This window comes from Bos javanicus, chromosome 4 (genome assembly GCF_032452875.1).
Source record: "Bos javanicus breed banteng chromosome 4, ARS-OSU_banteng_1.0, whole genome shotgun sequence".
Classification (NCBI taxonomy): Eukaryota; Metazoa; Chordata; class Mammalia; order Artiodactyla; family Bovidae; genus Bos; species Bos javanicus.
Genome location: NC_083871.1, coordinates 69,545,620 through 69,570,534, shown reverse-complemented (window position 1 = coordinate 69,570,534; position 24,915 = coordinate 69,545,620). Strand labels below are relative to the sequence as shown.

At 51.0% G+C, this 24,915-nt stretch overlaps 3 protein-coding genes across 4 annotated transcripts; all 3 read right to left on the bottom strand.

Moving 5' to 3' along the window:
• Positions 1-8,223: 8,223 nt before the first annotated feature.
• On the bottom strand, positions 8,224-12,106 carry HOXA5 (homeobox A5). Of its 2 annotated transcripts, XR_009735951.1 has the most exons (3): positions 11,212-12,106; positions 9,886-10,197; positions 8,224-8,312 (listed from the first exon to the last, which is right to left on the bottom strand). XR_009735951.1 is itself a non-coding variant. In XM_061414289.1 (2 exons), the coding sequence occupies exons 1-2, from the start codon at positions 12,104-12,106 to the stop codon at positions 9,947-9,949; spliced, it is 1,146 nt and encodes a 381-aa protein (XP_061270273.1). In that variant the 3' UTR covers positions 9,168-9,946. The 2 variants fall into 2 exon arrangements, 1 of the variants encoding a protein (XP_061270273.1); XM_061414289.1 differs by lacking the exon at positions 8,224-8,312 and having other exon boundaries at positions 9,168-10,197.
• Positions 12,107-13,805: 1,699 nt separating this feature from the next.
• HOXA6 (homeobox A6) lies at positions 13,806-15,881 on the bottom strand. The gene is made up of 2 exons (XM_061414298.1): positions 15,440-15,881; positions 13,806-14,065 (listed from the first exon to the last, which is right to left on the bottom strand). Exons 1-2 carry the CDS (start codon positions 15,879-15,881, stop codon positions 13,806-13,808), a joined length of 702 nt encoding a protein of 233 aa, XP_061270282.1.
• Positions 15,882-21,802: 5,921 nt separating this feature from the next.
• Positions 21,803-24,695, bottom strand: HOXA7 (homeobox A7). Its single transcript, XM_061414297.1, has 2 exons — positions 24,317-24,695; positions 21,803-23,348 (listed from the first exon to the last, which is right to left on the bottom strand). Exons 1-2 carry the CDS (start codon positions 24,693-24,695, stop codon positions 23,011-23,013), a joined length of 717 nt encoding a protein of 238 aa, XP_061270281.1. The 3' UTR covers positions 21,803-23,010.
• Between the last annotated feature and the right edge of the window lie 220 nt (positions 24,696-24,915).

The following is a 24,915-nucleotide window of genomic DNA, read 5'->3' as shown; positions in this document are numbered from 1 at the left end:
GTTGCTTTTCCAGGCTGTATCTGACGTTAAAGTTATATTTAAAGATAATCTATAATTTCTGAATTGCTGAAAATTAGCATATTAACGATGTCAGTAGCTCTGGAAAGTGGAGAGAGAGGGCTGTTGCCTGCCATTTGGTAATTGAAATTTGATGGGTAAACTAATTACGCCATTATTAACAAATAAATTACTTATTAATTCCACCTAATGTTGATCTTTGAAGTAAATACTGATGCCTTACTCGCAGTATATACTTTCCCTTTCCTTTTCTGAGTAATAGTTCTGAGTAATAGACACACCTAGATCCTCTTTTCAACCTAGATTAAAGCAGTGCAAAGTACCATAGTCACCATTCTAAAAATACTTTCATACTGGCATGCAAAGCAAGTATTTTTCAGCTGGTGCACCTTAGTTGATTTTTCAAAGAGCAATATAAACAGCCTTCTCACAACAGTCTGGAACGCAGACAAGGAAAGTTACAGCCTAAGCCTGGAGACACTTAAAAAGGAATCTCAATTCTATTTTCATTTATATGGGTTACTCATATGAGTTACTAAATGCTGGAATATATCCATTTGATGGATAGTCTTTAATGCCTAGCCACATAAAGCCTATTATATGGGACTAATCTTTAAACTAACTTAGGGAAAGAGGTTTAAAAGGGGACCATGTTAGCTTTCTAGCTGCAGTCATCCTGAAGTGGTACAAAGAGGTTTTCCACATTTGAAGAGAGTTGTCCATCGACATGGGCATCCTAAAAAATTTTTACAAATGAAACCTAAGCCACAGACAGAAATCAACACTGAGTGTAATCTTGAGACATCCTCTTTAGACTCAAGGGAAATATCTAGCCTGTGATAGAACTGCCTAAACCAATATCTCTGGACTGCAAGGAAAAATAATATATACATATGTATACTATATAACATGAATAATATATACATACATAAAGTAATTAGCAAAACTGCTCACTAAGCTTCAGGGAAGAAAAAACCTGACAAGGAAATGTTGACTCCCTCCTCGTGTCATCAGACTAGGGTTTAACCATGTCTGTTCAATATTATTTACAGATACTAAAACACAAAATTCATGTTGTTTAGCCTCAGAACCTTCTACCCAGTTTCTATTTAAAAGTATTAAGGAGGCTCAGGCACTGTTTTGTATATGGTTAACCTAAACGAGTTAACTGTGCCTGTGTTTCGTGTGGCTCTATTCCTTTAGGAAGATGGGCTTACACAGAATCCCCCCAAGGCCTGTAACTTGTCTCTGTGGTTCCTATCATAAACACAAACGGAGCCAGGACCACCAAGTGTTATCTCGCACACCGACATTTTGACATTTTACTGCAAGATTTATGGCTGTAATAAACAATCTCAGTACCTTTTTTGATCCTTCCACAATCTCTCTTTGCAAGCCATAGCATCATTCCACTGAATGAAATAATCTTTTGAAAAAACAAACAAACAGAAAAATCTCTTGCTTTCACATGAGATTCAAGACACCAACATAAAGCCAGGAAGAAACTAACTCAATTAATAAATAAACTGAAGTTTACCGGCAGAATCTTGCCCAGAAAAAGATGGGATGCCCTGAAATCAAGCCGAGTGGGAGCATACTAATCTTCGCACACCAACTGGCTCCAGTCCCAAGCACGGTGAAAGCGTTATCCTTTTCTTGGGAAACTGGTAAGCATATTTCCTCATTTCCATGTGCAAGGATAACATATATTCCTAACGAAAGCTTTCTTAAAATCCCATTAAGTGAAATAACTTTTCATCATGTCCTCAAATCCCAAATGGAGAAGGAAAGCAAAGGGAGTCCCAGGGAGAAGGGAGGGTGAGAGGGAGTCAGTGTTTTGCTGCTTAGTTTGAATTTGATTTGAATTATTTTGAATATATTTGGAACAGCCTTCCCTCTTGAATGCAACCCTGTCCCAAGTTTCAAAGTGACCGAACAGTGACACCGTGTGCATTTTGTTTCTTATTAATCTTACACATTGACAGTCTTTGTTAAATCACAAGGCGCGCCCTTCACCAGCCGACATTTTCATATTTGTTAGACGCGCTGACCTGAAGTTCACCTCGGCCTTGGACTTTGCGCTTCTAAAAGGTCTATACAGTGCCTTTTAGAGAGCAGGGTGCTTTGCCCAGGTCACTCCTTCTCAGGGAAAATCAAGGCGGGAGCGGGGGTGGGGAGGAAGCAAAGGAAATGTAAACGTTATGGAATGTATTGACTGTATTTGTCCTTTGTTCTCTAGAGCTAGAGTCCCTCAGACTGACTGTTCGCTATCTGAAGCACGTCTCTGGAGCGTTCAGGAGTACTGAATTTCAGAATGCCTGATGGTGGCATTTGAGGGCTCCCCCCACCCCCACCTATACTCGATAGGATTTTGGAGAAGCAATACTTTATCAGCCATTTGATAATCAATTGTTTTGGGGGTAATTTCCTTAACAGTAGTTTATACTAATGAACACAACCCAGGCGTAAGGCATATGAAACTCATATTTGGATTAGATATCAATTTTAAGCAGGGTTGTGCCAGAGGCCTAAAGATTAAAATCGTCCAAATTAAAAAAAGTAAGCACTCTAAATGTGATAAGTTCTGCAGGTACCTTTTCTTTGACTTGAAAAACTAGCTAAGAGGTGTCTGTGATTTTTTGAAGCTGACATGTTCCTAAGGTGTGGAACGTTTTTAACCAATAACAAGGTTTTCTCTAAGAGACACATAACTGTCTTTGTGAGGAATACAGGGGGTTTCTGCTTTCTTCATCTCACTGGCCCAGATGTGGTGAAGTGTTCGCTGCTGTAACAGCAGTCACCACAGTTGTTCCCTTTCCTCTGTTCTCATCTGGCACACCCCCATTTGGCTTCAAGCTCTTGGCCAGAGTGAAAACTTTACACATTGCACAGTGGAAACAATCTGACTACTTCCAGGAAGGCAGTGTTTGGGAAATATTTGCTTTATACCACTGAAGTTACCTGGCACCAGCAAATCCAATCAACCAGATTATAGTGGGATGATCTTAAATGTCCCTGCAAAGATCTATATTCTGAGTAGTTGAATTAGCTTATCTCCAAAGTTAAAAGAAAAACCTAGGGAAAAAAATTTCATCTTTCTCTTCTGTTTCCCTTCATAGATTACTTGAAGATCAATACATAGAAAAGGAAACCATGTCCCCCAGAAAATAGATGCTAATGGCACCAGCACTTAAGGTTAATATAGGTGCATGAAAAATAAAATATTGTTTAGCTCTCCAGCTGCAACGCACACACGAGGCATGGTTCCAGTTGGCTTCCCTCACACACTATTCCCTTTCTTTCCTATTCTCCCGCCCTCCCTCCTTAGCTTGCTTCCCCCCTCCTTAGCTTTTATTCCAAATGTATTTTTAAGGAGTATTTTCTGGAGAACAGAAGTCTGTCACAGTGGTCTCATGAAGCGATCTGGCATTTGTGGATTCCACCTTCCAAATGGCATATTATTTACAGTTTATTCACCCATAAATTGTAGCATTTCTCTTCCGTTCAGTGTAGGGTTAACAATAAGCATAAAGAAAAACGTTTGACGACAGGAATATTTTCCTGGTACCAATAAGCATTTTCTCATTGGTGGGGAGGTAGAGGGTTTCCACTTCCTTTCTCCCCTTCCCTTAGCATTTAGTGAGTGGAAGTTTCAGAAAAAAAGCATTCTGTGCTTGAAAATGGCAAAGGATACATTTTGTAATCAGTGCCTGTGTTTGCCCTTGTTTTCACACACTTTTTAGGGATCATTATAGGTACTAAAAAGGAAAAAAAATTAGCCCATCAACATGACAGTTTTCAAAGAGAGGAAGTTTCCTTCTCCATTCTTTTCCCTCTGAAGGTATGATGGAACATTGGCAACTTCCTACATAATTTTTTTAAAGGTCCACTGAGTTTTCAGCTTTTTTGTTTTGAGACAAACCCACAGATTCCTGGATTCTCCAGCATCTAAGTGTTGGTGTTTCAATAATCTATGCCTATTTACCTGCTGCTATTCCCTTAGAATGGGAGTGATAATTCAAGATGAAATACAGCACGTATTACTCTTGAAAAGAGGAATTTTCTATCCTTTCCTTCGTAATTGAGGTCATTCAACCACTAGGGTTCACCTGGAGTCCATACCGTGATACACGCGTCACTCCGAGCCATTTTATCTTTTGTGCTGATAGTCAAGATCGCAGCTCTAACATTGACATCAAACTCTGTCTGGACAGATGACTAAGAGTGCTGCACAACGTAAACTTTTGACCCTCAACTTTTTGACCTGCTGTTACAACCACAAAGATACACAAATCTATGCCTCTTCTTTCAAGGGGAAGCGCCCCCACAACCGGAGGAGCCCAGGGACGCCCTGCTTCTGCCACTGCCTTTTGGAATAAGAGAGCGAATTGGATATTTTTGTGTGTTTTTAACTGTATTTCCTGTCGAATCAGCCTCCTGCCTCCTTTTGTCATCACTTAAATAGGAATGAGATTATTTTAAAATCACTCATCATTTCATTTTCTAGGAAAATTTGGAGCAGAAGACTTTTTCGAGGGGACCCTCGCAAAAAGTGAAAGAAAAAAGAAGATGGGGAGAAAACAGGCAATGGAAGCTGGAGACTTTTCCTTTATTTAAAAATAAAGACGCAGCCCTAATTGTTGGGAGAGCTGGCCCAGGCAGGAGAGTTGACTGTGAACTTGTACTAAAGCGTGCTCTGCTGGCGATTCCTAGGGTGTGCAGATTTATCTTCTCTGCATTTACTTAACCCGGCAGTGAACTGCACGGGCGTCATTTGTTAGGCGATGACAGACTTCACCTCCAGCAAGGGCTGCTTCACAAAATCGCAATAATTACCCAATAACCTTCATAACAAATATTATTATTGAAAAGACTGGTTTGTGGGGAGGGGAACTGGTGGGGGAAAGGCAGCTTTCTTTGCAGGAAAAACACCAAATAAAACAGACCTAGGCAGACCTTCCAGTCCTGGGGTTTCGAATGGCTAGGACTGTGGCTCCCCTCTCCTATGTGGGTGGGAGCCTAGGCAGACCCCCTCAGCCCAGTCTGGAAGCCCCGTGTATAGTTTTGTCATTGTCTTGAAAAACGTTCTGCCTTAGAAGCCAAAGGTATGGCGCCCACAATGTTCTGCACTCTCCATGGTGGGCAAACCTCAGACAGACTCCAGAGTGAAGGTGGGAGAGAGGCTTTGAAGGGCACCTTTTAAGCTAAAAGAATTGTTTTCCTCTTTAATAGCCTATCTTTTAGGATGTAATTTGCTCTCCCTCATTAATTGTTTGGATATAATACTCTTCACATCTCAACAACTGAACATGACTCCGTTTCTAGTAGAAATTTCTGTGTTGTTCTCTCAGAACGCCAACAATGAAGCAGGGGGAAAGAGTTGGGGAGGGGGAGGAATCTTGGCATAATGTTGTGAAATTAGACCATGGAAACCCTAACAAACCCCTAAGTAAGTGTGACCAGAAGCTTCCTATTATATTTATACTTCAGGAAATATTGTCTCTTCAGCCTGTAGAAACAAATGGGCCCCGGCACATTTCGGATGCCTTCTCCTTTTACAAGGCTAGGATCACAGACAGACACTGCAGCCGATGGGCTGAGACTAGATGTCTTCATAAAGCCCTCAGTGTGACAGAGATTTTTTTTCTTAGGTAAGTTCCTCTGCAAAAACAACCCCAAAAGAATGCACAAGAAAAAAACAACTTTATCTACAAAACAAGCAGATAACCAGCCATCCTCTTTATGATGCTTCCTATGAAAATAGGAAGAAAAAAAATTCCTCCAATACCGCTCACATAGGTCTGACTGGATGCTGTATTTTTTAAAGTCGTTTAACCCCATGTGCGTTGGCCTGCTCTCTTAAACTCTAAAGTTTTATGATAATTACAATAGACAGAATTAAGCAAGCTGACAATATTTATAGCCCATATATTTTTTTAATGCATGGGAAAGATTCCCCCATATTGTGTGATACTGGTCCAGAGCCTTTCTGCCCATTCCCACACCCCAGGGTGGGATGTGATCACGGAAGTGGTATGAACACTTCTCCAGGCAAGTTACCTAAATGAACCTGTCAGGAGCACTATCCCTCTTTTTTCTGCCACTAGTTTTAGTCACCAAGAAATCACTCATGCAGGATCACCAAATGAGTAACCAAAGTAAAACCTTAACCCAGTGTTTTCCATTAAAGAACCTGAAACTCACAGCAGCAGAACAAAGACACCAGAATTCTCACAAACACATAATATAATAAAAGACAACCCAAATAAAGTTAATATCCTGGTTCTGACTAAGATACAGACCCATCTTCCTAAGTGCTTAACTATCAATGCTCACTTTAATAGATTACACGAAAGGACTTCAGAGATTCGCCTTCCCACTACTCAAAAGGAGTGGGACCTGTGGGAGGGTTTCAGTTTTTCAAAAAACTTCTGAGGTTTTGCTTTCTGGACCTCTGAGTTTGGGGACATCTGTTGGACTTAGGTTGAGTGAAAGTGGCCTCTGCACAATAAAATTTGTGGAAATTCCAAATTACACATTAAATGTTTCCACTTGAAGGACTTTACTTTACAGTCAGCACTTGCAGAAAATTTCCCTAAGGAGAAAAGCATTTGGAGACAGAAGATCCCAATTTCTGTTTCATTTCTGGACTGGGGGATTTGGCTTAGTTCTTCATCCAGGATGGGGAAAATCTGCTAAATCCCTTGTGGGTACCCATTCAGAGAAAGGACCCAAGACAGGCCACAGGGTCCCCAGTCATGTCTTTGCCACTGAAGAATGTAGGGGGTTGGGTCCAGAAAGGGTGGCTGAGACCAAGCTGCAACTGTACCCAGGAAAAATTTATCTCACCCATTGGTGCAATATTGGGAACTGTTTTGGAAACCATAGATTATGTAAATTTCCTGGGATCAAACAGAAAGAGCAGCTAACAAAAGAAAGGCGGAAGTCTCCTACTGACAAACGACCAATTTCTCCCCTAAAGTACCCTTTATGATGTGTGAGGAAAAACAACCTAATGGCTCTAGGGGCTTTTAAGTTGGGCCTTGAAGACACTTCGATTTCCCCCCAAACTTCAGGGCACAGTTTGCAACAGAGAGTTTGCCTGTATATTGAGGGGGAATAAATTTCTCTAATCTTAAGTGTTATCTAGGGAGATGGCTAAGTTGCCTTTTGAGGGTCCCGTGCCTGGATGGTTTAATTCTGCAGAGGAGGAGAGGAAAAGGAAAGAAGAGAGGGCGAAGAAAGGCACGGCGGAAGAAAAGAAAGCTCTGTAACTCCTTTCATTTAGACTGGGGATTCAAAGACTAAAGTTAAATCCGGCCATAAAGTTTATTGCTTCAGACTCACAGGCGGGTGAGAACAATCTCACCGAAATAAAAAGAACGTGCAGGCAAACAAGGTTCAGGGCCTCATCCCGGGTTGCGGGGGGGGGGGGGGGGGGGGGGAGATACTGAGCCCTCCCCTCAGGTGGGGACCTGTGGTCCCCAGGGTCCCGCGGGTGCCCGCGGCCTGGACTCGGCCTGGCAACCCTGGGGCCCAGCCTGGAGGTGTGCCCCCGCCCCCGGCCCCTGCCACGCTCGGGCTCTACCGAGCCGGCCTGCGACTCGGCCCTGAAAGCCGTCGCCTCGATTCAATGCTGCCAAATGACCCCGGCCCGCGAAGACGTATTGCCACAGCCCCGTAAGGAATCCCGCCAGAGTCCTCCTCGGCCCTGCTCGGCCTTTTCTTTCAAACTCCCGAGCGCGCCCGGGCGCAGCGCGGCCTCGGCGCCCGCGGCCCGCGCCCCCCCGGGTCTCCCAGCCCCCACCCAGGGCTCCGCAGACCCCGTAGAGCCCGGCCCGCCAGTCCCGGGATGGGGGCGACTCTGCCCAGTCTCCACATGCAGGCCCACTCACACACAAAAATCATCTTTTTGCACGCCGGCGAGAGCAGCGGAAGTCATTAACATCCGCGCTGGTGCAGCAATTAAAGTTAGGCCTGGGGATGCGGTGCGGCCACAGGCGCCTTGCACCGTGGTGCCTCCGAAGCTAGCTCCTGGCTCTCCTCATTTGAGCCGAGGGAAAGTCTGCTCTCCCCTTCGGAATTCTGAGGCAACCCCAGAGTTAACTGAACCAGAGAGAGAAAGAAAGATGGAGAAAGAAAGTTTTCAGAGTACAAATAAACTTGAAAGCGCTCAGGGGAAGAGCTTACCTTAACTCGGAGGTAGCCATTTTTCAGAGAGTTTTGAGAACTTGTGGTGTGGACACTTCTGGACCTAAAATTGACAATTTGAATGACCAGGCGGCACACGTAGCCTGCAAAAGAGTCAAATGGAGTCCAGCGTCAGTGAGATTATATGTTATGTGGTATATAATGTTGGATGTCAACTCCCCAAAACCATAAAACTTACTTTAATGGCCCCACGTGACGTTTTATAGCCAGTGAGCCGATCTGTCTGTGCTATGGATGATTTTACGATCTAATTCATAGACAAAACCCTATTCATTTGGCACCCAAATGTCATATAGCCGGAACTGAGGCTTATAAAGTTTACTGTTTTATAACTTTTAAAAGGAAAGACGGCATCAGTGTAAGCAGTCGGTAAATGTGCAAATCTCTAGTTGCTGCTTTAGCTGCTCTGAGGAGTTTCCCACTCAAGCTAGGATGGGGTAAGTACCTTCCATTTGTAGCAAATTAATTGTAGCAAAAGAAGCCAACTGGGTTCAGGAGGGTGAGGAGTGGGAAAGGGTGCCTGGGTGGTTTAGGGGTAAAGGGCCACAACTTGACACAGCAGCCTTTTCAGCAAGTGGAGGCCTAGGATGGCCTTCAGAGAGAGGCAGCAACTGTGTGGGCCCCTGAGGGCCGCTAACAAAGCCCTGGGTTTTTTCTCCTTTTTCTTTTCTTTTTTTTTTTTGTACCCAGCCGGTTAACTTGGTTTCCTCAGAAATGGGCAGGTTAAACTCAGGCTTTGCAAGCACCTAAGGCTTTTCTACCTCCTGCCCTGAACTCTGCTGTGTCAGAGCTAGGGAGGCCGCGGGTCAGGCTGCTGATTTGAGGTCCTTCTTGCACAAGCAGGCTGCTCAGGTAGCCACAGACTCACTGCCTCCCCGCATCAAACAGACAGAAGAGCAGAAAGAGCCGCTTGCTATTTGGCACAAACCAGACCAAGAGAACTTACAATAGAAAGTTTATTTTTTGTTTCCAGTCAGTATTTTTTTCCTTAAAAACAAATACCAAAAAAAAAAAAAAAGCTGATCACAGTTTGCTTAAACAGCCAGACTTGGACAATATTTGTAACTTTGTTCACAAAAACATACATCACTGAAGCTGCGCTTATAAGAGCCACTTCCAGAGTTCGTGCAAAGGGTCCTACAAAGGCACGCAGGGACACACCGCTCAGAGTCACAGTTTTCGTCACAGAGTCACTAGTCACTACACGTCGAACAAGTTAAGTTGTGTCTCATCAAGTCACCTCTACAACAGCATTAATTACACAAGGAATATAGGTAGTTTGAATAAAAATATCTTTAACAGCTTGGAGCTATTGAGACAGGGACACTTCCACTCACATGCACAGTTAAACAACGAGTGCGACACACAACATTGGCACTAAACGAGGTCGAAGGGGACTTTTTGTGTGTTTTTTTCTCTTTTCTTTTTTGTTATAGTTACTTCAAGTAACACAGCTTGCTTCATATAAATAAGTTAAAACATCTATTTTTTTTTTTTCAAGACAAAGCCATTCAGGACAAAGAGATGAACAGAAAGCATATCTACTTATACAGGCGCTATAATGGCAATAAACAGGCTCATGATTAAAAGATGAATTAGAGCAACGAGAACAGGGCTTCTTCACAGAAGGAACACAAGGGAATTTCAGAAAGTCACCTTAGTACTGACACTACGCGGGATCCGCTAATACTGCTCAGTACTTTAAACGCTCAAATACTCAGGGGCGGAAGGCCCCTCCCGCCGCCGCCATGCTCATGCTTTTCAGCTTATTATCTTTTTTCCACTTCATTCTCCGGTTTTGGAACCAGATTTTAATTTGTCTCTCCGAGAGGCAAAGAGCATGTGCTATTTCAATCCTTCTTCGGCGGGTCAGGTAGCGGTTGAAGTGGAACTCCTTCTCCAGCTCCAGGGTCTGGTAGCGCGTGTAGGCCGTTCGGGCCCTTTTGCCTTCCGGGCCGCCTATGTTGTCTGCAAGAGAAAAGTCAGGGGTTTAGCCACCCACTCCTCAGCCTCTGGCTACCAAAAAGTCTGCCAGCTGGAACTGCCAGGGTCCTGGACAGGGAACAGGGGAAAAATGCTCAACAAGTCCTCCCTCCTCGCCCGCCCACCCACCCCTCCCGAATTTCCTTCCCTCTTCCTTCCTAGAGAGAAAACAATACGGTTTGGACTCTGGGAACAATCGGCCCATCCGAGGTTGAAGCCGCTCCCAGGAGGATCGCCCGGCTTTCCCCCGTCCCTCTCCTGCCCTTTGGACCTGCCTCTGGCGTCCCGAGGCAGGGCACAGCCCTCTCAGGCTGCCCGACACTCAGACACCCACCAAAGCAAGGCCCTTTTCTGAGCGCCCAAGTGGCCTCCAGGTCACCCTCAAAGTTCCAGCCCCGCGAGGCGCCTCTTGTTCCAGCCTGCACGCTTGGGGCGCCTGCTTTCTTTTTTTTTTTCCCCACCCCCCTTCTTCTTCCCTTTCCTTTCTTGCTCTTCCTCCTGCGCCCAAACTTCAGCATCTCGCCAGCTCTCGCCTCGATGATCCCCCCCACCAAGCCCCTTTTCGGGGACTCTAATTAGTAACGCTGTTTCCCCAGCGTAGCCCTCCTCATAAATTATCCGCCCTGACAAGCCCGATTCACGGCTCCTACTGCCATCCTCTACCCCTCTGCTCCCTGCTCGACTGGCCTGACCCGTCAGTGCGTTCTGAGGCGCTGGGGTTCGATATGTTTTTGTTTTTCCTTTTCCCCCTCTTTCAACGTCTAAACTTGCCTGGCCAACGGCCCCTCTCCCCCCAACCCCCAATTCGTGAGCGCCCAGCGCTTCAAAGAGAAGGAGGAAGAAGGAAGGCAGGGGAAGGAGAACGGCGGGGAGAGGCTCCACCGGGTTGGGAGAGGGGAAACCAGGAGAGAGACCGGGAGAGAGAGGGCGGTAAAGGAGATGGGAGGGGGACCGAAAGTCGCACCCCCGCGGCTGGATTTAGGAAAAGGCTGGCTTTACCATGACTTATGTGCAGCTTGCGCATCCAGGGGTAGATCTGGGGTTGGGCGGGCGGCGCCGGGCTCGGCTCGCTCTGCGCGCTCGCCTGCTCGCTGCTGGCGGGGGCGTCCTCCTCGGCTCCGGACGCCGTGCCAACCCCCTCTCTGCTGCTGATGTGGGTGCTGCCGGCGTTGGCCGAGGCGCCGCTGGAGTTGCCCAGGGAGTTTTTCCCGCCGTGGTGGCTGTCGCTGCCGGGCGAAGGGGCCACGGCGGAGCAGGGTAGCGGGTCGGGCGGAGGCGAGTGCGTGGACGTGGCCGGCTGGCTGTACCTGGGCTCGGCGGGCGCCGCGCTGGCGCCGGCCGCGTAGCTGCGGGCGCGCTCCCCGGAGCCAAAGTGGCCGGAGCCCGAGCGGCCGACGCTGAGATCCATGCCATTGTAGCCGTAGCCGTACCTGCCGGAGTGCATGCTCGCCGAGTCCCTGAATTGCTCGCTCACGGAACTATGATCTCCATAATTATGCAACTGGTAGTCCGGGCCATTTGGATAGCGACCGCAAAATGAGTTTACAAAATAAGAGCTCATTTGTTTTTTGATATGTGTGCTTGATTTGTGGCTCGCGGTCGTTTGTGCGTCTATAGCACCCTTGCACAATTTATGATGAATTATGGAAATGACTGGGACATGTACTTGGTTCCCTCCTACGTAGGCACCCAAATATGGGGTACGACTTCGAATCACGTGCTTTTGTTGTCCAGTCGTAAATCCTGCCTGATGACCTCTAGAGGTAAACTCGTGCACTAATGGGGGAGTTGGGTGGAGGCGAGAGGGGTGGCGCGCGCGCCCCAGGCGCGTGCCCGCCGCCCGCCGCCGTCGTTCAGTCGGACTCGAGCGCCACCCGCTGGAGGCAGAGCGCATCGCTCCGCTTCCGACCCGGGGCTGCGAGGGCCGGGGTCGAATTGAGGTTACAGCCCATTATGGCAAAATTATTGCATTTCCCTCGCAGTTCCATTAGGATGTACCAATTGTGAGGCCGTCAGCTGCCGATCGCGTGCCCGGCGAGGATGCAGAGGACTGGGGGAAGATGGTGACTTGAATTTTATTTACAACAACTTTATTTCCCCGCTGTGTAGCCCCTCTTATTTTTGTGGCGAGATTGGGGTCGGTTCTGCCCATCGTGCCGACAGCTCTGAAATTTGAAAATACAGATATCACCTTCGGGGAAGGGGGGGAGGCCATTTAGCCAATTGGAGAAATAAATCCTACCCGCAGCAGCAGTTACAATTATGGCTCTGTTTTTTCGAGCGCGTGAGGGGCAGTGTCCCTGCCGCTCTTAAATGACAGGCGTCTATTAAAGATAGCTTTTGTGTAGTGTTTCTCCGAGGCGAGGTCAAATTCCATACACTTTTATAACCAGAGTCGATTTTTCTTGCGTGTAAATATGGTTCTCCTGTCATTAGTTTGCTATTTGATTTGCTTTGAGTATCCAGCTTGGAGAATCTTCACCACCCAGTCCCTTTCCTCCAGCCAACCCGGCCCCAAGTCGAAGGGTTCTCCGTGAACCCAGAGAGTGGGCCCAGGCTCCTCACAGCCACAGAAGCTGTTTGGGGCTGGGGATACGTGGGTCGAATTATTAGGGTCTTGCTTAGACCTCCAGGAGTAAAATGAGGGCGCTAATGAAAGCATTTTGTGGCAGTGCCTAGTACCTCCGTGGTTATCTTTCTGGGTTCTGAAAGACGAAAGTAAATCACAAATATAGCCTAAAGGCGAGGCAGGGGAGTCTCCCCGATGGAGGCCAAGCATCTCAGGCACCCCTGGCACGTTTGAAAAACAGGACTCTCGCTGCTCCCATGGCTCTGGGCCGTCTCCTTAGGTTCTGAAAGCTGCTGTGGTGGCAGCGCCGGCGCTATCGGAGGTGGGGAGCCGGAATCCGGAGCTCAGAGCCTTCGGGGAGCCCAGTCGCTTCCAGGGCTGTGAAGTTCCATCCGTGCCCAGGTTGGCTCGGCTGGGCTGAGGCTGTTTCTTTTCCACGGACGGTTGCGCGCAGGGCCGAGACACAAGGCTCTCTCCGTCTCCCTTTGTTCCTCGCGCGTCTTCCTGTCTGGGGACGGCCTGGAAGGCCACGGCAGAGCTGGGGCCCCAGACTTTAGGCCCCCTCTTCCCAGTGGTCGGGGTTGATTTAGTGATCAAGATCTCTGGGACTTGGCGAGGAACTGAGGCGGAAACGCCCAGACACCAAAACGGGCTCGGTCCCCGGGTTCTTTCCTCTCCAGCAAACCTGCGACCCGAGCTCAGGGACGTGCAGAGGCGCTAACAACAAGAGCCCGGGACGGATTCGGGGCGGGCCCGGAGATCCGGATCCGGCTTGGGCAGCCTGGGAGATCGGGACTGTGTGTGCAGTGCGCCTCGTTCTACCGCTGGGATTGGCTGTGTGGGATTTTTTTTTTTTTTTTCCTTGTAAGAAATAAATGCTCAGGCGTTTGCAAAGCGCCGGGCTCCCCTGAAGCTTCGAAAGCCCCCCGGGTGAGAGCAGGCGGGAAGAAAGTTGGGGAGCAGGCGAAGGCAAGGGGGCAAAGCAAAGGGAGGTTGCGGCGCGGGCCTGGTCCTGCCCAGGCGCCTATTCGCCTGCCTTTGCCTCAGCGTCCTCCCCGCTGGGTTGTGTGGAATTGATGAGTTTATTTTCCTTTTTCCACTTCATGCGGCGGTTCTGGAACCAGATCTTGATCTGGCGCTCGGTGAGGCAGAGCGCGTTGGCTATTTCGATGCGGCGGCGCCGCGTCAGGTAGCGGTTGAAGTGGAACTCCTTCTCCAGCTCCAGCGTCTGGTAGCGCGTGTAGGTCTGGCGGCCTCGGCGCCCGTGACTCCCATACACAGCACCTGCGGGCAGAAATGGCCGGACGCCAGTAAGCCAGGATCCAGGCACCCTGACCAGTCAGCCCTGAGCCCCACGCTCTGGCCTCGGGGCTGGAAACCACCCGCCTCTCCCACTATGTCTGGGGCCGAAAGCGGACTGGATAGGAGAAGATTATTTCATACCAAGCGAGATATTTTCCACCTAAAACGACTTAGGGTGGGAAATGATTGTTTTTGCAAAATCTGCTCAGTAAAAATATTACAAGAAAAAAGAATAGAACAGCATTCTTAAATCCGGGCACCTGAGCCTGTTTTGTGAGGGTACAGTGTGTGTGTCTGGAAATGATGGGTATGGAACCCTGTGAGTAGGGTACACACTCCGAATTCACACACTGACCTCTGTGGAGTTATTACTGTGGTCAGCACTTCAGGACACAATATACTTTTTGGAAAATTTTAAATGGTCAGCCCTCTTAGATCTTCACAAATGCCTTCCCATTGTATGGCCCTTCTGAGAAAAGCAGAGCTCTTGAAAACACAAATGACTTTTAAAGCAAAAGACTGTAAGTTTTAAAATCCGCATTAGGCTCCTTCCTTCTCCAAGAATTCCCTGTGGAGTTTTGGAAATCAGGGGCAAAGAGATGGAGATATGGGCCATCTGGGGCTTCTAGAATGTAGGGCTGTGATGGGCTATCTATTCTGATGCCAAAAAGACCCATGGGTTGGGGGCTCCCCCCAAGTTGGGTGTGTGAGACTCAGGCAGGGCCTCAGAAGGAGGCAGAAGTTGGCTGTGAGTGAGCAGTTGAGTGGAGGGGGGAGGAGGGGAGGGAGGAGAGAGCGGAAAAATCCTGAGGCCGGGGATGTGGCCCTCCAAGGCTTTGGGGAGACACTGCAAGGGGCCAAATGAGGGCCTCTTTCTAGATGGGTTTCTGAAGGGCAGAAAGGTGAGGAGACAGCGAGGGAAAGAGGCGTTCTCAGGACGGGTGCAGAAGGCCATCAGGACTAGGGAACTGAGCAGGGTATTACCAGGGTGCAGGGTGGGCAGGCGCACTCTCCCATCCAGCCTTGCTCTCTCTTCAGATTGCCCCTGTCACTGGGTTTCACACAGCGTGGAGTGACCCCCCCCACGCTCCCCTAAGGTGTCACCTTACATGGGCACTTGGGCCCTGCCTTCACTCTTTCACAGCCTGATTGTCCCATTGGGAATGGGTTGGGTTTTTTATTTAAAAAAAAAAAAACAAAAAACCTCTTTTTTTAAAAACCAAAGAAACTTTGTTTATTCTTTCCTCCCTTCTTTCTATGTCCTCTTTCTACTGTCTCCTCCTTCCTTCCTTCTTTCCCTGCCTCCTTCCCCCTCTCCCTCCACACTCTTTGAGGGGCTGCAGGGAAACACCTTACCCGCGCAGGAGTTCATCCGCTGCATCCAGGGGTAAACAGGGCTCGTGTACTTCCGGTCGGTGCCTTCGTCATGGAGGGCTTTGCCCGGCACGCTGCTGCTGTCGGGTTTGTACTGCTGCTCGGGAGAAAAGTGCAGGTAGTCCCCGGGGCCCCTCTGTTTGCCACTGCCCGAGGGCGAGGCGCCACTGAGGTCCTTATCAGAATAGAAACATGAGGCCCCGTACTCGTAGGATGCCCGGTTGCAGGCCAGGACCGAGTTGGACTGTTGGTAGAAACAAGGTGAGGTGTACGTCTTGTCCGGGAGGCTCGACGCCCCGTACGAGGCCGGGAAGGGCCTTAGCGCGTCATAGCCGGCCGGATAGAGGGGCAGCTGGCCCAAGAAGGAGTCCTGGCCGCTGGGCAGGCTCCCGGGGAAAGTGGGATTCACAAAATAGGAACTCATTTGCGCGCCCCTCTGCAGGACTGTGATTTGTTGTGTATTAGTACATCTGGCTATAACTATTAGTAGTCATCGAACTGGTTTGTTTCTGGATGGCCGAACGCCAAAAGCGACAGCAGCAAATCGCACCAGCTGACGCGGCGGCGGCCAATGGGAGCGAACGCCGGAGCCCGCTCCCCGGGGACCGCGGCGACCGAGGCAGCAAAGTTACAAACAGCCCCCAGTCCGCCCGCCCGCCCGCCCGCCCGGCAGATTGATGGGCGCGCACAACCAACCCGCCCGGCTCTCTCCCCCAACGCTGGCGGCGGGCACAGCCCGGGCAGGGGCGTGCGGATCGGCCCGTGGTAGGGGCATCGGTGTCCCGGCGGCCGCAAAGGCCCCAACAGGCCCGCTCTTTGCTCCTTCCCTTTTGCCTTGTTGGATTTTGCTGGTTTTTCTCTCCAAACAGGAAACCTGACAGCCCCGCGCCGGGAGGGGCGGTGACAAGGATGGCTCTACTCCGGCGGGCCTGCCCTACCGGCAGGGCCCTGAGTTTGCCCCTCCCCCTGCACTCCTCTCCCCGTGGGTGCGGGTTACCGAGATGGAGAAGGGATCTGAGAAACCAGGCCTTCGCCCCAGTTCTTCTCTCCTATGCCTTAGGAATCGGTGCATCATCTCCTTCTCTCTTTCCCCACTCCCACCAAGGGCCTGGGCCTCACCACCAAAGGGAAAGGCTCACCTCGAGCCAACCAGGACTAGGATCAGGCTAGTCTCTTCCCCTGCCGGCCCCCTACTCCCACGTACAACATGTCTCCTTTGCATCTCCAGAGGCCTCCTTACAATGGCCAGCTATTGCCTGGCCTCAAAGCGCGCACACACACACACACACACACACACACACACAAGCTGTGAGCCCCGCTCTGGGTGCCTCTGAACCCAGGAACGCAGAGGCTGGAAACCACTGGTTTCAACGAGAAAGGAATCTACAGAGGAATAGCTGTGAGACTGAGTTCCAAAGCCAGCCCTAGGACCTGCTCCCCTCTCGTGCTCCGGGGTGGGTGGCAGAGATGAGACAGGTCCAGATGTGGAATCTCTGCCCTCATTTCAGAGATGCTAGTGACCCAGGGTACCTGGCTCAACCCAGCAGAGAGGGCAGCTCTGCTGGCCCAAGGTGGTGGCAATAACGAATGTGATTGGTTTCTGGGCCACCTGTCCAAAGGGCACTGTCCTGGGATATCCCCTTTTCCTGCCTTTTCTGGGACTTTGGGGGAACCTGCCACCCACTGTGCTCCAGAACCAGAAACAGTTGTCTCCTCAGGTCCAGAAATTATCTGAATTGCGTTCACCACAGTCGCAGGCCTGGCCTTCCCCAGACAGGACATGAAAAGCCTGTCCTGGGCTGTGCTCTCTTGCCTGAGAGCTGTGCCTTCAAGATAGTTGACTTTTACAGTGCATAGATCAATCTCATTTTGTAAAATGTGGTATCATTCCAGTGGCATTTTTACAACTGTATTTGTTAGGCTTGTAAAACCCTTGAATTAGCTTTAAAGTCCTCAATTCTGTGCAGCTTGAAGAAAGACTTATTTATATGATTTAGTTGAATTTCCGGAGGGTGTTTATAAGATCTGTAAAACTGGTGAATGCAGGCTGATGGGGTTCAGAACTTGGGGGGGTGGTAAGGGCCCCCTAGGAATCTGGCAACGACTTCCTTAATCTCTTTCTTGCTTTTCAATTTTTTCCCCTCACTTCCACCAAGGAAAAAAATTTGAGAAAAGACTGGGCTCTGATTGGCCTCCCCAGAGACTATGGTGCATCCCTGAAATCAGCTGCTGCCCACTGAATGGGGGCTGCACCCAGATGCCTTCTGCCTGCGCCCCAATCAATTGAACCTGGGAAAGTTTCTCTGTTGCATATATAAATAAGGGCCTGGTAGGACAGGATATAATTTTAACTTGCCCTCAAATTTCTTTAGGAAAAGGATCTGATAGGTGAAAATTAAAACTCGAGAGTTGAAATTTAAAAAAAAAAAAGCTGTGTTAGAAGAAAACGTTTGAGTTGTTCTTTAAACAACGCCATCAGATGACAGTGATTTCAAGCAAGTTATTAAGACGAAAATAATCATTTGGAGATGTTGATAAATATTTATATTTATAATGTCTGCTTTATTCCTCTAGGTTCCACATAGTGTTGGGGCTGGGAGCAATTTACTACTATTATTAGTATCTGTTATGGTTTGACCTGGATTCTCGATCTAATCATTGTCTCGGTCAACAAAATATTTGATCTGTCAACTAACAGCAAAACAGCGTATTTCTAGCTTCTATAGGCACTAAGATGGCAAAAATATATTACACTGAAATCTCTAGATGTTAGCCAAGGCTAGTACATATCATGTTGGCAGCTGCCCAATTTATTTCTCCAACCAGCATTAGCTGCATATATATATAGAGAGAGAGAGAGAGAGCGCGCGCGCCGGAGAGCGCTCCTTTCAGGCAAGAATAGAAGCCCCAGACGCTGGAGGGAGCCTCTCCTAGGAAGGTGAGAATGGCCACCAGGGCTCTTTCCTCGGTCAAAGCCACACAGAAAACCCACTTACCTTTCAGCTGCTTTTCAAGGCGGACGGGATGGTGAGCAGAGCCTCACATTTCGCCCTTTTCCTGGGCTGCCCACTGAGCTCCTCGACCTCCGCGGGTGTGGAGGGAGGCCTGCTGTCGTGCGGGGGGGCTCCTTCGGGGCCCCCGAGTCCACTGGACTCGCTGGCCCAGGCCAGAGCCCATAGCACACAGGTGCGGCCTCTGCCTGTCACAGGCCCTCGCGTGGAGCCAAAGCCCGCCTTCCTTGCCATAGCCAGTCAGGCCTGCAGGCCCCAGGACTACGAGTGATAGCTCCAATTTCTAAATCCCAAAGCGGGCGCGTTTCCCGAAACCAGCGTGCACCCCTGGGGCGCCTTGGAACGCGCAGTTTGGAGAGAAGCAGCCATGACGTGCCAGGCGGCCTGTGCGACCAGTCTCCATGGTTGCTGGGTGGGAGCAGGACCCGAGTCTAGTCAGGCGTCCAGCTCCCGTCAAGGGCGGTCAAGGCGGGGGAGGTTCCCGGCCAGTCAGGCCCTGGGAGGCCGCCCTTCAGGTCCTCCCTCGCCCCCCTGTCCTAGGGTTGCTTGGAAATCTCTGAGGGGCCCGCGCAGCAGTCGCGCCAGGCTGCACGACGCGGGACTGCTATTGGCGTCGGTTCCGGAGATGGCCACAGCGTGGCAGCAGCGAGCGCCCGGCACGGTCGCAATAAATTATCTGCCCGCGGCAGCCGCAGTCGGGCAGCCCACGGCCCCGCGATGCAAATACGCCGCTTTATCCGCCCCAGCGCGTCCCGCCCCACCCCCGGCGCGAGTGGAAGTCCCCAAGGTCCACAGACCCTTCTCAAGTATCGAATGCATACCAAGGCATTATCTTAAGGTGGGGAAAACAATAACCACCAAAATCAAACAAACAAACAAAAAGAACTCGGGCCCAGAACCACAGGGTCATTTCGCTGTCCCAGGAAGCTACCGGGACAAATCTGGCCGAGGTTCACCTAGGCCAAGTCAGCTCTGCGCCACGGGGCTCCTTCAAGCCCACGCCCGCCGCACCCTCCGCGCCTCATCCCAGGCGGCTGCACAGTCCTCTCCCAGCTCTCTCTGGAGATGGGGAGCGCCGTCGCCAGTCAGCCCGCTGCGCCGAGGTGGTTGGGGGTGGGAGGGTCCCCCTATCGCCCAGACTCGGTTTGTGTCCTTCCTTCAACCTTAGCTGCGGCCCCTGCCACTCACAATAACACCACTACATCCTCTGCACCGAAACTTCCCGCCAAGCAACACCCAACAATTAACCCCATCCTCTCCTTCAACACAGAATTCCACCCACGAACCTGTTCCCTCTCCCCGCGCGCTCCTGACATCTCTCTCATTGGAAAACCACGCGAAGCGAAGCAGGCACTCAGCAGAGGACTCTGGCTGAATTAGTAAGTTTTTGGTTTTTTGCTTATTCTACCTTTACTCTCTAGAAACCGCTTCCCAAGGAATAGAAGATACTATGATAAAAACTCCTGTCGATGAATTCACTTTGCCTTCCTCTCTTACCATCTTCCCACCTCGGGAACTGTCTCCAGTTATTGGGGGGATTCAATCCGGCCAATTGGGTCATGAATGAAAAAAATCCAAACCCGGGAGGCTGTCGGGGAACGCAGGGTGCAGGGTCATTTCCTTTTGGGGGCTCTGCGAGGTCGCTGGGGAATGGGAGAGAGAAGCCCTCAGCTGCTGCTGCCCCGTGCCAGGGAGCTGTGGCATGGAAGGAAGGAGGGCACCGACTGCCAAGGTGAGCACGCGCGGGAAAGGAGAGGGAGGGTGTGTGTGTGTGTGTGTGTGTGTGTGTGTGTGTGTGTGTGTGATGGGGGGTGCGTGTGTGATCAGGTGAGTGGGTGGGAGAGGGTTAGGTCTGCCCCCTTTCAGCGCCACCCTGGGGTGCCCTCCCCCAATGCCGCCGGCGCCCGCTGCCTTCTCACCACCTTTGCTCCTATCTCCCCACGTGTCTCACCTTCAGATGGCGGTTCCCAGAAGCTCCAGTCCCTCTGACAGCTGTCGCTTGGGCAGCCCGGGGAGACGAATTGTCCTTCGTGGTGCTAGAGGACGCAGGAAATTAGCCAGGTTGCGAGTTGCAAAGCGACCGCCGCGGCGCCGGGAACTGGGCACACCCCACCTCCAGCGGGAGCGGCCGGGCCGGGCCGGGCCGGGGCCTCGTCTCGCTCGCCATCGCTGGACAAAGCACAGCCGAGCCTGGCTGGAAGGCTGAGCTCCGAAGCAGGCAGGACGGAGCGGAGCAAAAGAATGCGGCTCTATTCTCGCAAGGGAAATTATAAAAAAGTTCATGTTCACGGTTCCCATCCACATGACCGACAGCGGCCAATGGAAGGGCCGAACAACTCATAAAGTTGTATTGCAAAGTTGTAAATTTTCATAAACAACAACGGATTTATGACCCTTTCCCCATCACTAAGAGGAGGCAGCTCCTACACCGGCGCCATCTTACCACCGAGGCGGCCCCGACTTGGGGCCGCAGGTTTTACAGACCCAGTTGTGCCGGGGTTTATTAAAAGAGTAATAAGAAGCCGGTCCAACCCAAGCAGGAGACGGGAGTCGAGGTCTTCGCCTGCGAGCTGCCACTGTTCTGCGCTGTCCCCACCGCCCCCTCGCCCCTTCCCCAGCTCCTCATTTTTCCGCATCCAGACGCCCTTGCCAGGGTTTCGCAGCGGGGTCTGCGGCCAGTGCCCCTTCTACCCCTTAGCTTCAGTGCTGGGTTCTGGGGCCACCTCGCTTTTCCTGAATGTGGGGCTGGGGGCGGCATCAGAGGCCCTGAATCTTGCGTCCTTTCCCGGGCCGGGTTCAGGGCTCCTGGGGAATTCGGAAACAGTCGCAGGACGATATACCTTTTGGAACCCACTCTATAACCTTAGAGGAAAGGGTGGAATCCATGGAGGGTTTGGGGGAGGTTCATAGAATAGACTATAATGTATCAGTCGAAGATTTCCGTTTTCAAGGGATCTGGAAGATGTTTGTATACACACCCAAACCAGACAAAAATCTCCACACAGAGAAATGTACATGTACAATTATGGACACACAGAAATGTGTGCACACAATTATGGACACAGAAATACATACAATTGTGGACTCACAAAAATAGACACACAAAGAGGTACACACACACCTATATAAATCTCCATAGCGATCCACGCAAAAAGGGATTCAACAGGCATATACACTAATACATGGCAACCAGCACTTGAACCCTATCCCTCCTTCCATTTTTGCTGTCCCAAAGCCCCTTTGGCCATACAGACCTAGCCAGGGCTTGCTCTCCAGACATGCTTCACCCTCTCTTCCCCAGCACACTGCAACTCCCAGATAAGGCAGTCCACAGTTCTTTGTCATCAAGCATCTTTATTTTTCTGTTACATAAAACACTGTTAACTGGGCAAGACGGAAAGTGTAGGAAAATGTACCTTCCCGTTCCTGGAAGCCCAGGCTAGAGCTGAGAGGGATGAGGGGGGACACAGGACAACACAGGAGATGAAGAGCGCTGGCGAGGGCATCAGTCCCCTCACCAGCTATAGAGTTAGCTCAAGACAACACACCATGCTACAAAGCCACCCCATTAACACATCCTTCCCAAGTCAGGACATTGCCTTACAAATGAGCTCCAAGACTATATAAATGACCAAAAAAAAAAAAAAAAAATCGTGTTCAAATATACAATATTTGCCATTGTAGGAAAAGTCAGGATACACATATTCAACATGGCTGGACAGTGGGACACAGGGGCCAGGGGAGGGGCAGGGAGGCTGGGAGCATCTCTGCGGTCCTACTAAGCAGAAGCGAACCCAGAGGCCCAGGCAGCTAGCTTGGGAATGCTCCAGAAGGAGGGGATGATGGGCCTGAACATGAGGTGCCCAGACCAAAGAAGGAGGGATTCTAGATTGTAGCACTTAGAATGCTTTGGAATAAATATATTATTTTTCCATTTAAATAGAAGCCAATGCCCTGGTCCCCGGATCCCAGCGCCTTCTCAGCGCAGCCTCAGGGACCCCAAAGGCTACTAGCCGGAAGCAGCAGAGGCCTGGCCGAGGAGGGGGGAGGGTTCGGCACTAGGTAGCAGGCAAGCCAGCGAGCACAAAATAGGTAGTTTGGGGCGAGTAGGTAGTACTGAGAATCAGGTCCTTGCCGGTTCCGGGGGAGGTGCTGGGGGTCTGACAGTGTTGGGACACTTCTGGGCTTCCTGGGAGTGGAGGCCCTCTGGGGCTGGGCCCTTAGGTAGTTTGGGAGTGCCTCTCCCGGAGGAGGCCTGTGCTAGGTAGTATTTTAACCGTGCCAGCGCAGAGCTGGTCGGCCTGGGGTTGGGGGTGTCTGTTGGGGGTCCTCAGAGGCAGAGGGGATCCCCAACGGGACCCAGTCTGGTGACTGCTCGGTCAAAAAAAAATTGGGAGCTGGAGTGGGTAATGGGGTAGATTGGGTGCAGGTTGGGGAGTAGGGTTTTTTTTTTTTTTTACATTTTCTTTTTTTTTTTTTTCACTTTTGTAAATAAAATCAGTCTCTAAAGACGCTTTCCAAACTGTCTGGGGCAGCCGGGCCTCATTCCTCCTCCTCCTCGTCGTCGTCCTCGTCCTCCTCGTCGTCGTCCTCGTCGTCGGCCTTGTCCGCGGCAGCGGCGGCGGCGGCGGCTGCAGAGGCGGCGGGCGCGGCACCCTCGGGGGCGCCGGAAGCGGCCGGACTCTCCTCCTTATGTTCTTTCTTCCACTTCATGCGGCGGTTCTGGAACCAGATCTTGATCTGGCGCTCGGTGAGGCAGAGCGCATGGGCGATCTCGATGCGGCGGCGCCGCGTCAGGTAGCGGTTGAAGTGGAACTCCTTCTCCAGCTCCAGCGTCTGGTAGCGCGTGTAGGTCTGGCGACCCCGCTTTCGGTCCGGCCCTGCGAGCAGACACATGGACACATGGACACACGGACAGACAAGCCGACAGGGACACAGGCCAGGGCATCAACCCGGCTGCCATTCAGAAGCGCGCACCTCAATCCGGGCCCTGACCCAGGTCCGAGTCCCCCTCCGCCCTGCGCCCCCAACCTGAGCTGGGGGAGGAGCGGGAGTGTTAGCGGAAGACACCGACTGCGGTGCCAGACGCGCAGGCAGCTCTGTGAGGGGGGAAGGCGCAGAATCCCAACTTTACAACTGCTCTTTCCAGCCGGCTAGGCTTCCACAATGTCCTGCTTCCCCCTGACAAAGGCAAATTGTAAATATAGAGTGTGGGCAAGTGGGAGACGCTGCGCTTTTGCCATTCAAAGGCGAGCCAGCCGCTTCCCCGCCTAGCTAGGCAAGTGGGAGACCCTCTCCGGCGGCCCTCACTCCAAGGGCGCCTTTCCTCCCCAGCAGCCCGCGCCCCCATCCCCAGACCTTCCTAGGGCACTGGGCTCTCTGTCTCCACTCCCACCCATCCGTCCCTCCCTGCCTTTAAATGGCCCCTGGCACAGGGGCGCATAAGGGACCCAAAAGCGTTTGGCTCTCCCTGCTTTTGAGAAGAAAAGCCAGGCTGAAAGGAAAAGGAGGAGGGAGAGAGAAGAAAGGGAGGGAGAAAGAGAATACGAGAATAGCGAACAAACCAACTTAATGTTGAGATTCCAAGGCAAATAGAGTTAAATAAATTTACGAGGATCGAACCCATTAATTGGGCCATAAAAAGTTTTATGAGCCTCATTTACATACAATGCTAGGAGCTCTCCTTGCTATGGCGCCTCGGCTCTAATTAAAACCAGAAAGGCAGCGCCGCCAGGAGTCAAGGGGCCGCCGGCTCGCAGCCGCCTCGTTCCGCGCTCCGCTCCCCCAGCCCGGCGCTCCCAGCTCCCAGTCCGCCCGCCCACCCGGCCCGCCTAGCGGCTGCGCCTACCTGAAGACCGCATCCAGGGGTAAATGCGGAAATTGGCCTCGGCCGAGCCGTGCAGCGCGCCTTCGTCTGCCTTGTCGCAGGCGCCTTTGGCGAGGTCACTGCAGAGCCCCGGGATGTTTTGGTCGTAAGAGGCACAGGGCAGGTTGCCGTAGGCGTCGGCACCCAGGCCGTAGCCAGACGCGAAGGGGTTCTGATAGAGGGGGCTGTTGACATTGTACAAGCCCGGTACAGTCGAAGGGAAGGCGCCGGCGGCCGCCCCATAGCCGCTTCTCTGCGAGTTGGGCGCAAAGGAGCAAGAAGTCGGCTCGGCATTTTGGAACAGAGAAGCCCCCGCCGTATATTTGCTAAAAAGCGCGTTCACATAATACGAAGAACTCATAATTTTGACCTGTGATTTGTTGTCCGGCAGCTTTCAGTGTCGGTTTTACGAGGTAGCGTGATATATGATAACATTACACCCCCAGATTTACACCAAACCCCATTTTCTTTTGGACGGAGCTCGCCGCAGCACGTGACCGCCCACATGACCGCCTCCGCCAATCTCAGCCGCCCTCACAGGTGGTCTCGCTCGGCTGGGCCCGCGGCAGCCTAGAATGGAA

Excerpts from the sequence above, each read along its gene's own strand:
- HOXA7 (XM_061414297.1), bottom strand. The coding sequence starts at position 24,695 with ATGAGTTCTTCGTATTATGTGAACGCGCTTTTTAGCAAATATACGGCG. Across the intron at positions 23,349-24,316 it reads CCCCTGGATGCGGTCTTCAG|GGCCGGACCGAAAGCGGGGT; the intron begins GTAGGCGCAGCC and ends GTCTGCTCGCAG.
- HOXA5 (XM_061414289.1), bottom strand. The coding sequence starts at position 12,106 with ATGCGCTCTGCCTCCAGCGGGTGGCGCTCGAGTCCGACTGAACGACGG. Across the intron at positions 10,198-11,211 it reads CAAGCTGCACATAAGTCATG|ACAACATAGGCGGCCCGGAA; the intron begins GTAAAGCCAGCC and ends TTTCTCTTGCAG.
- HOXA6 (XM_061414298.1), bottom strand. The coding sequence starts at position 15,881 with ATGAGTTCCTATTTTGTGAATCCCACTTTCCCCGGGAGCCTGCCCAGC. Across the intron at positions 14,066-15,439 it reads GCGGATGAACTCCTGCGCGG|GTGCTGTGTATGGGAGTCAC; the intron begins GTAAGGTGTTTC and ends TTCTGCCCGCAG.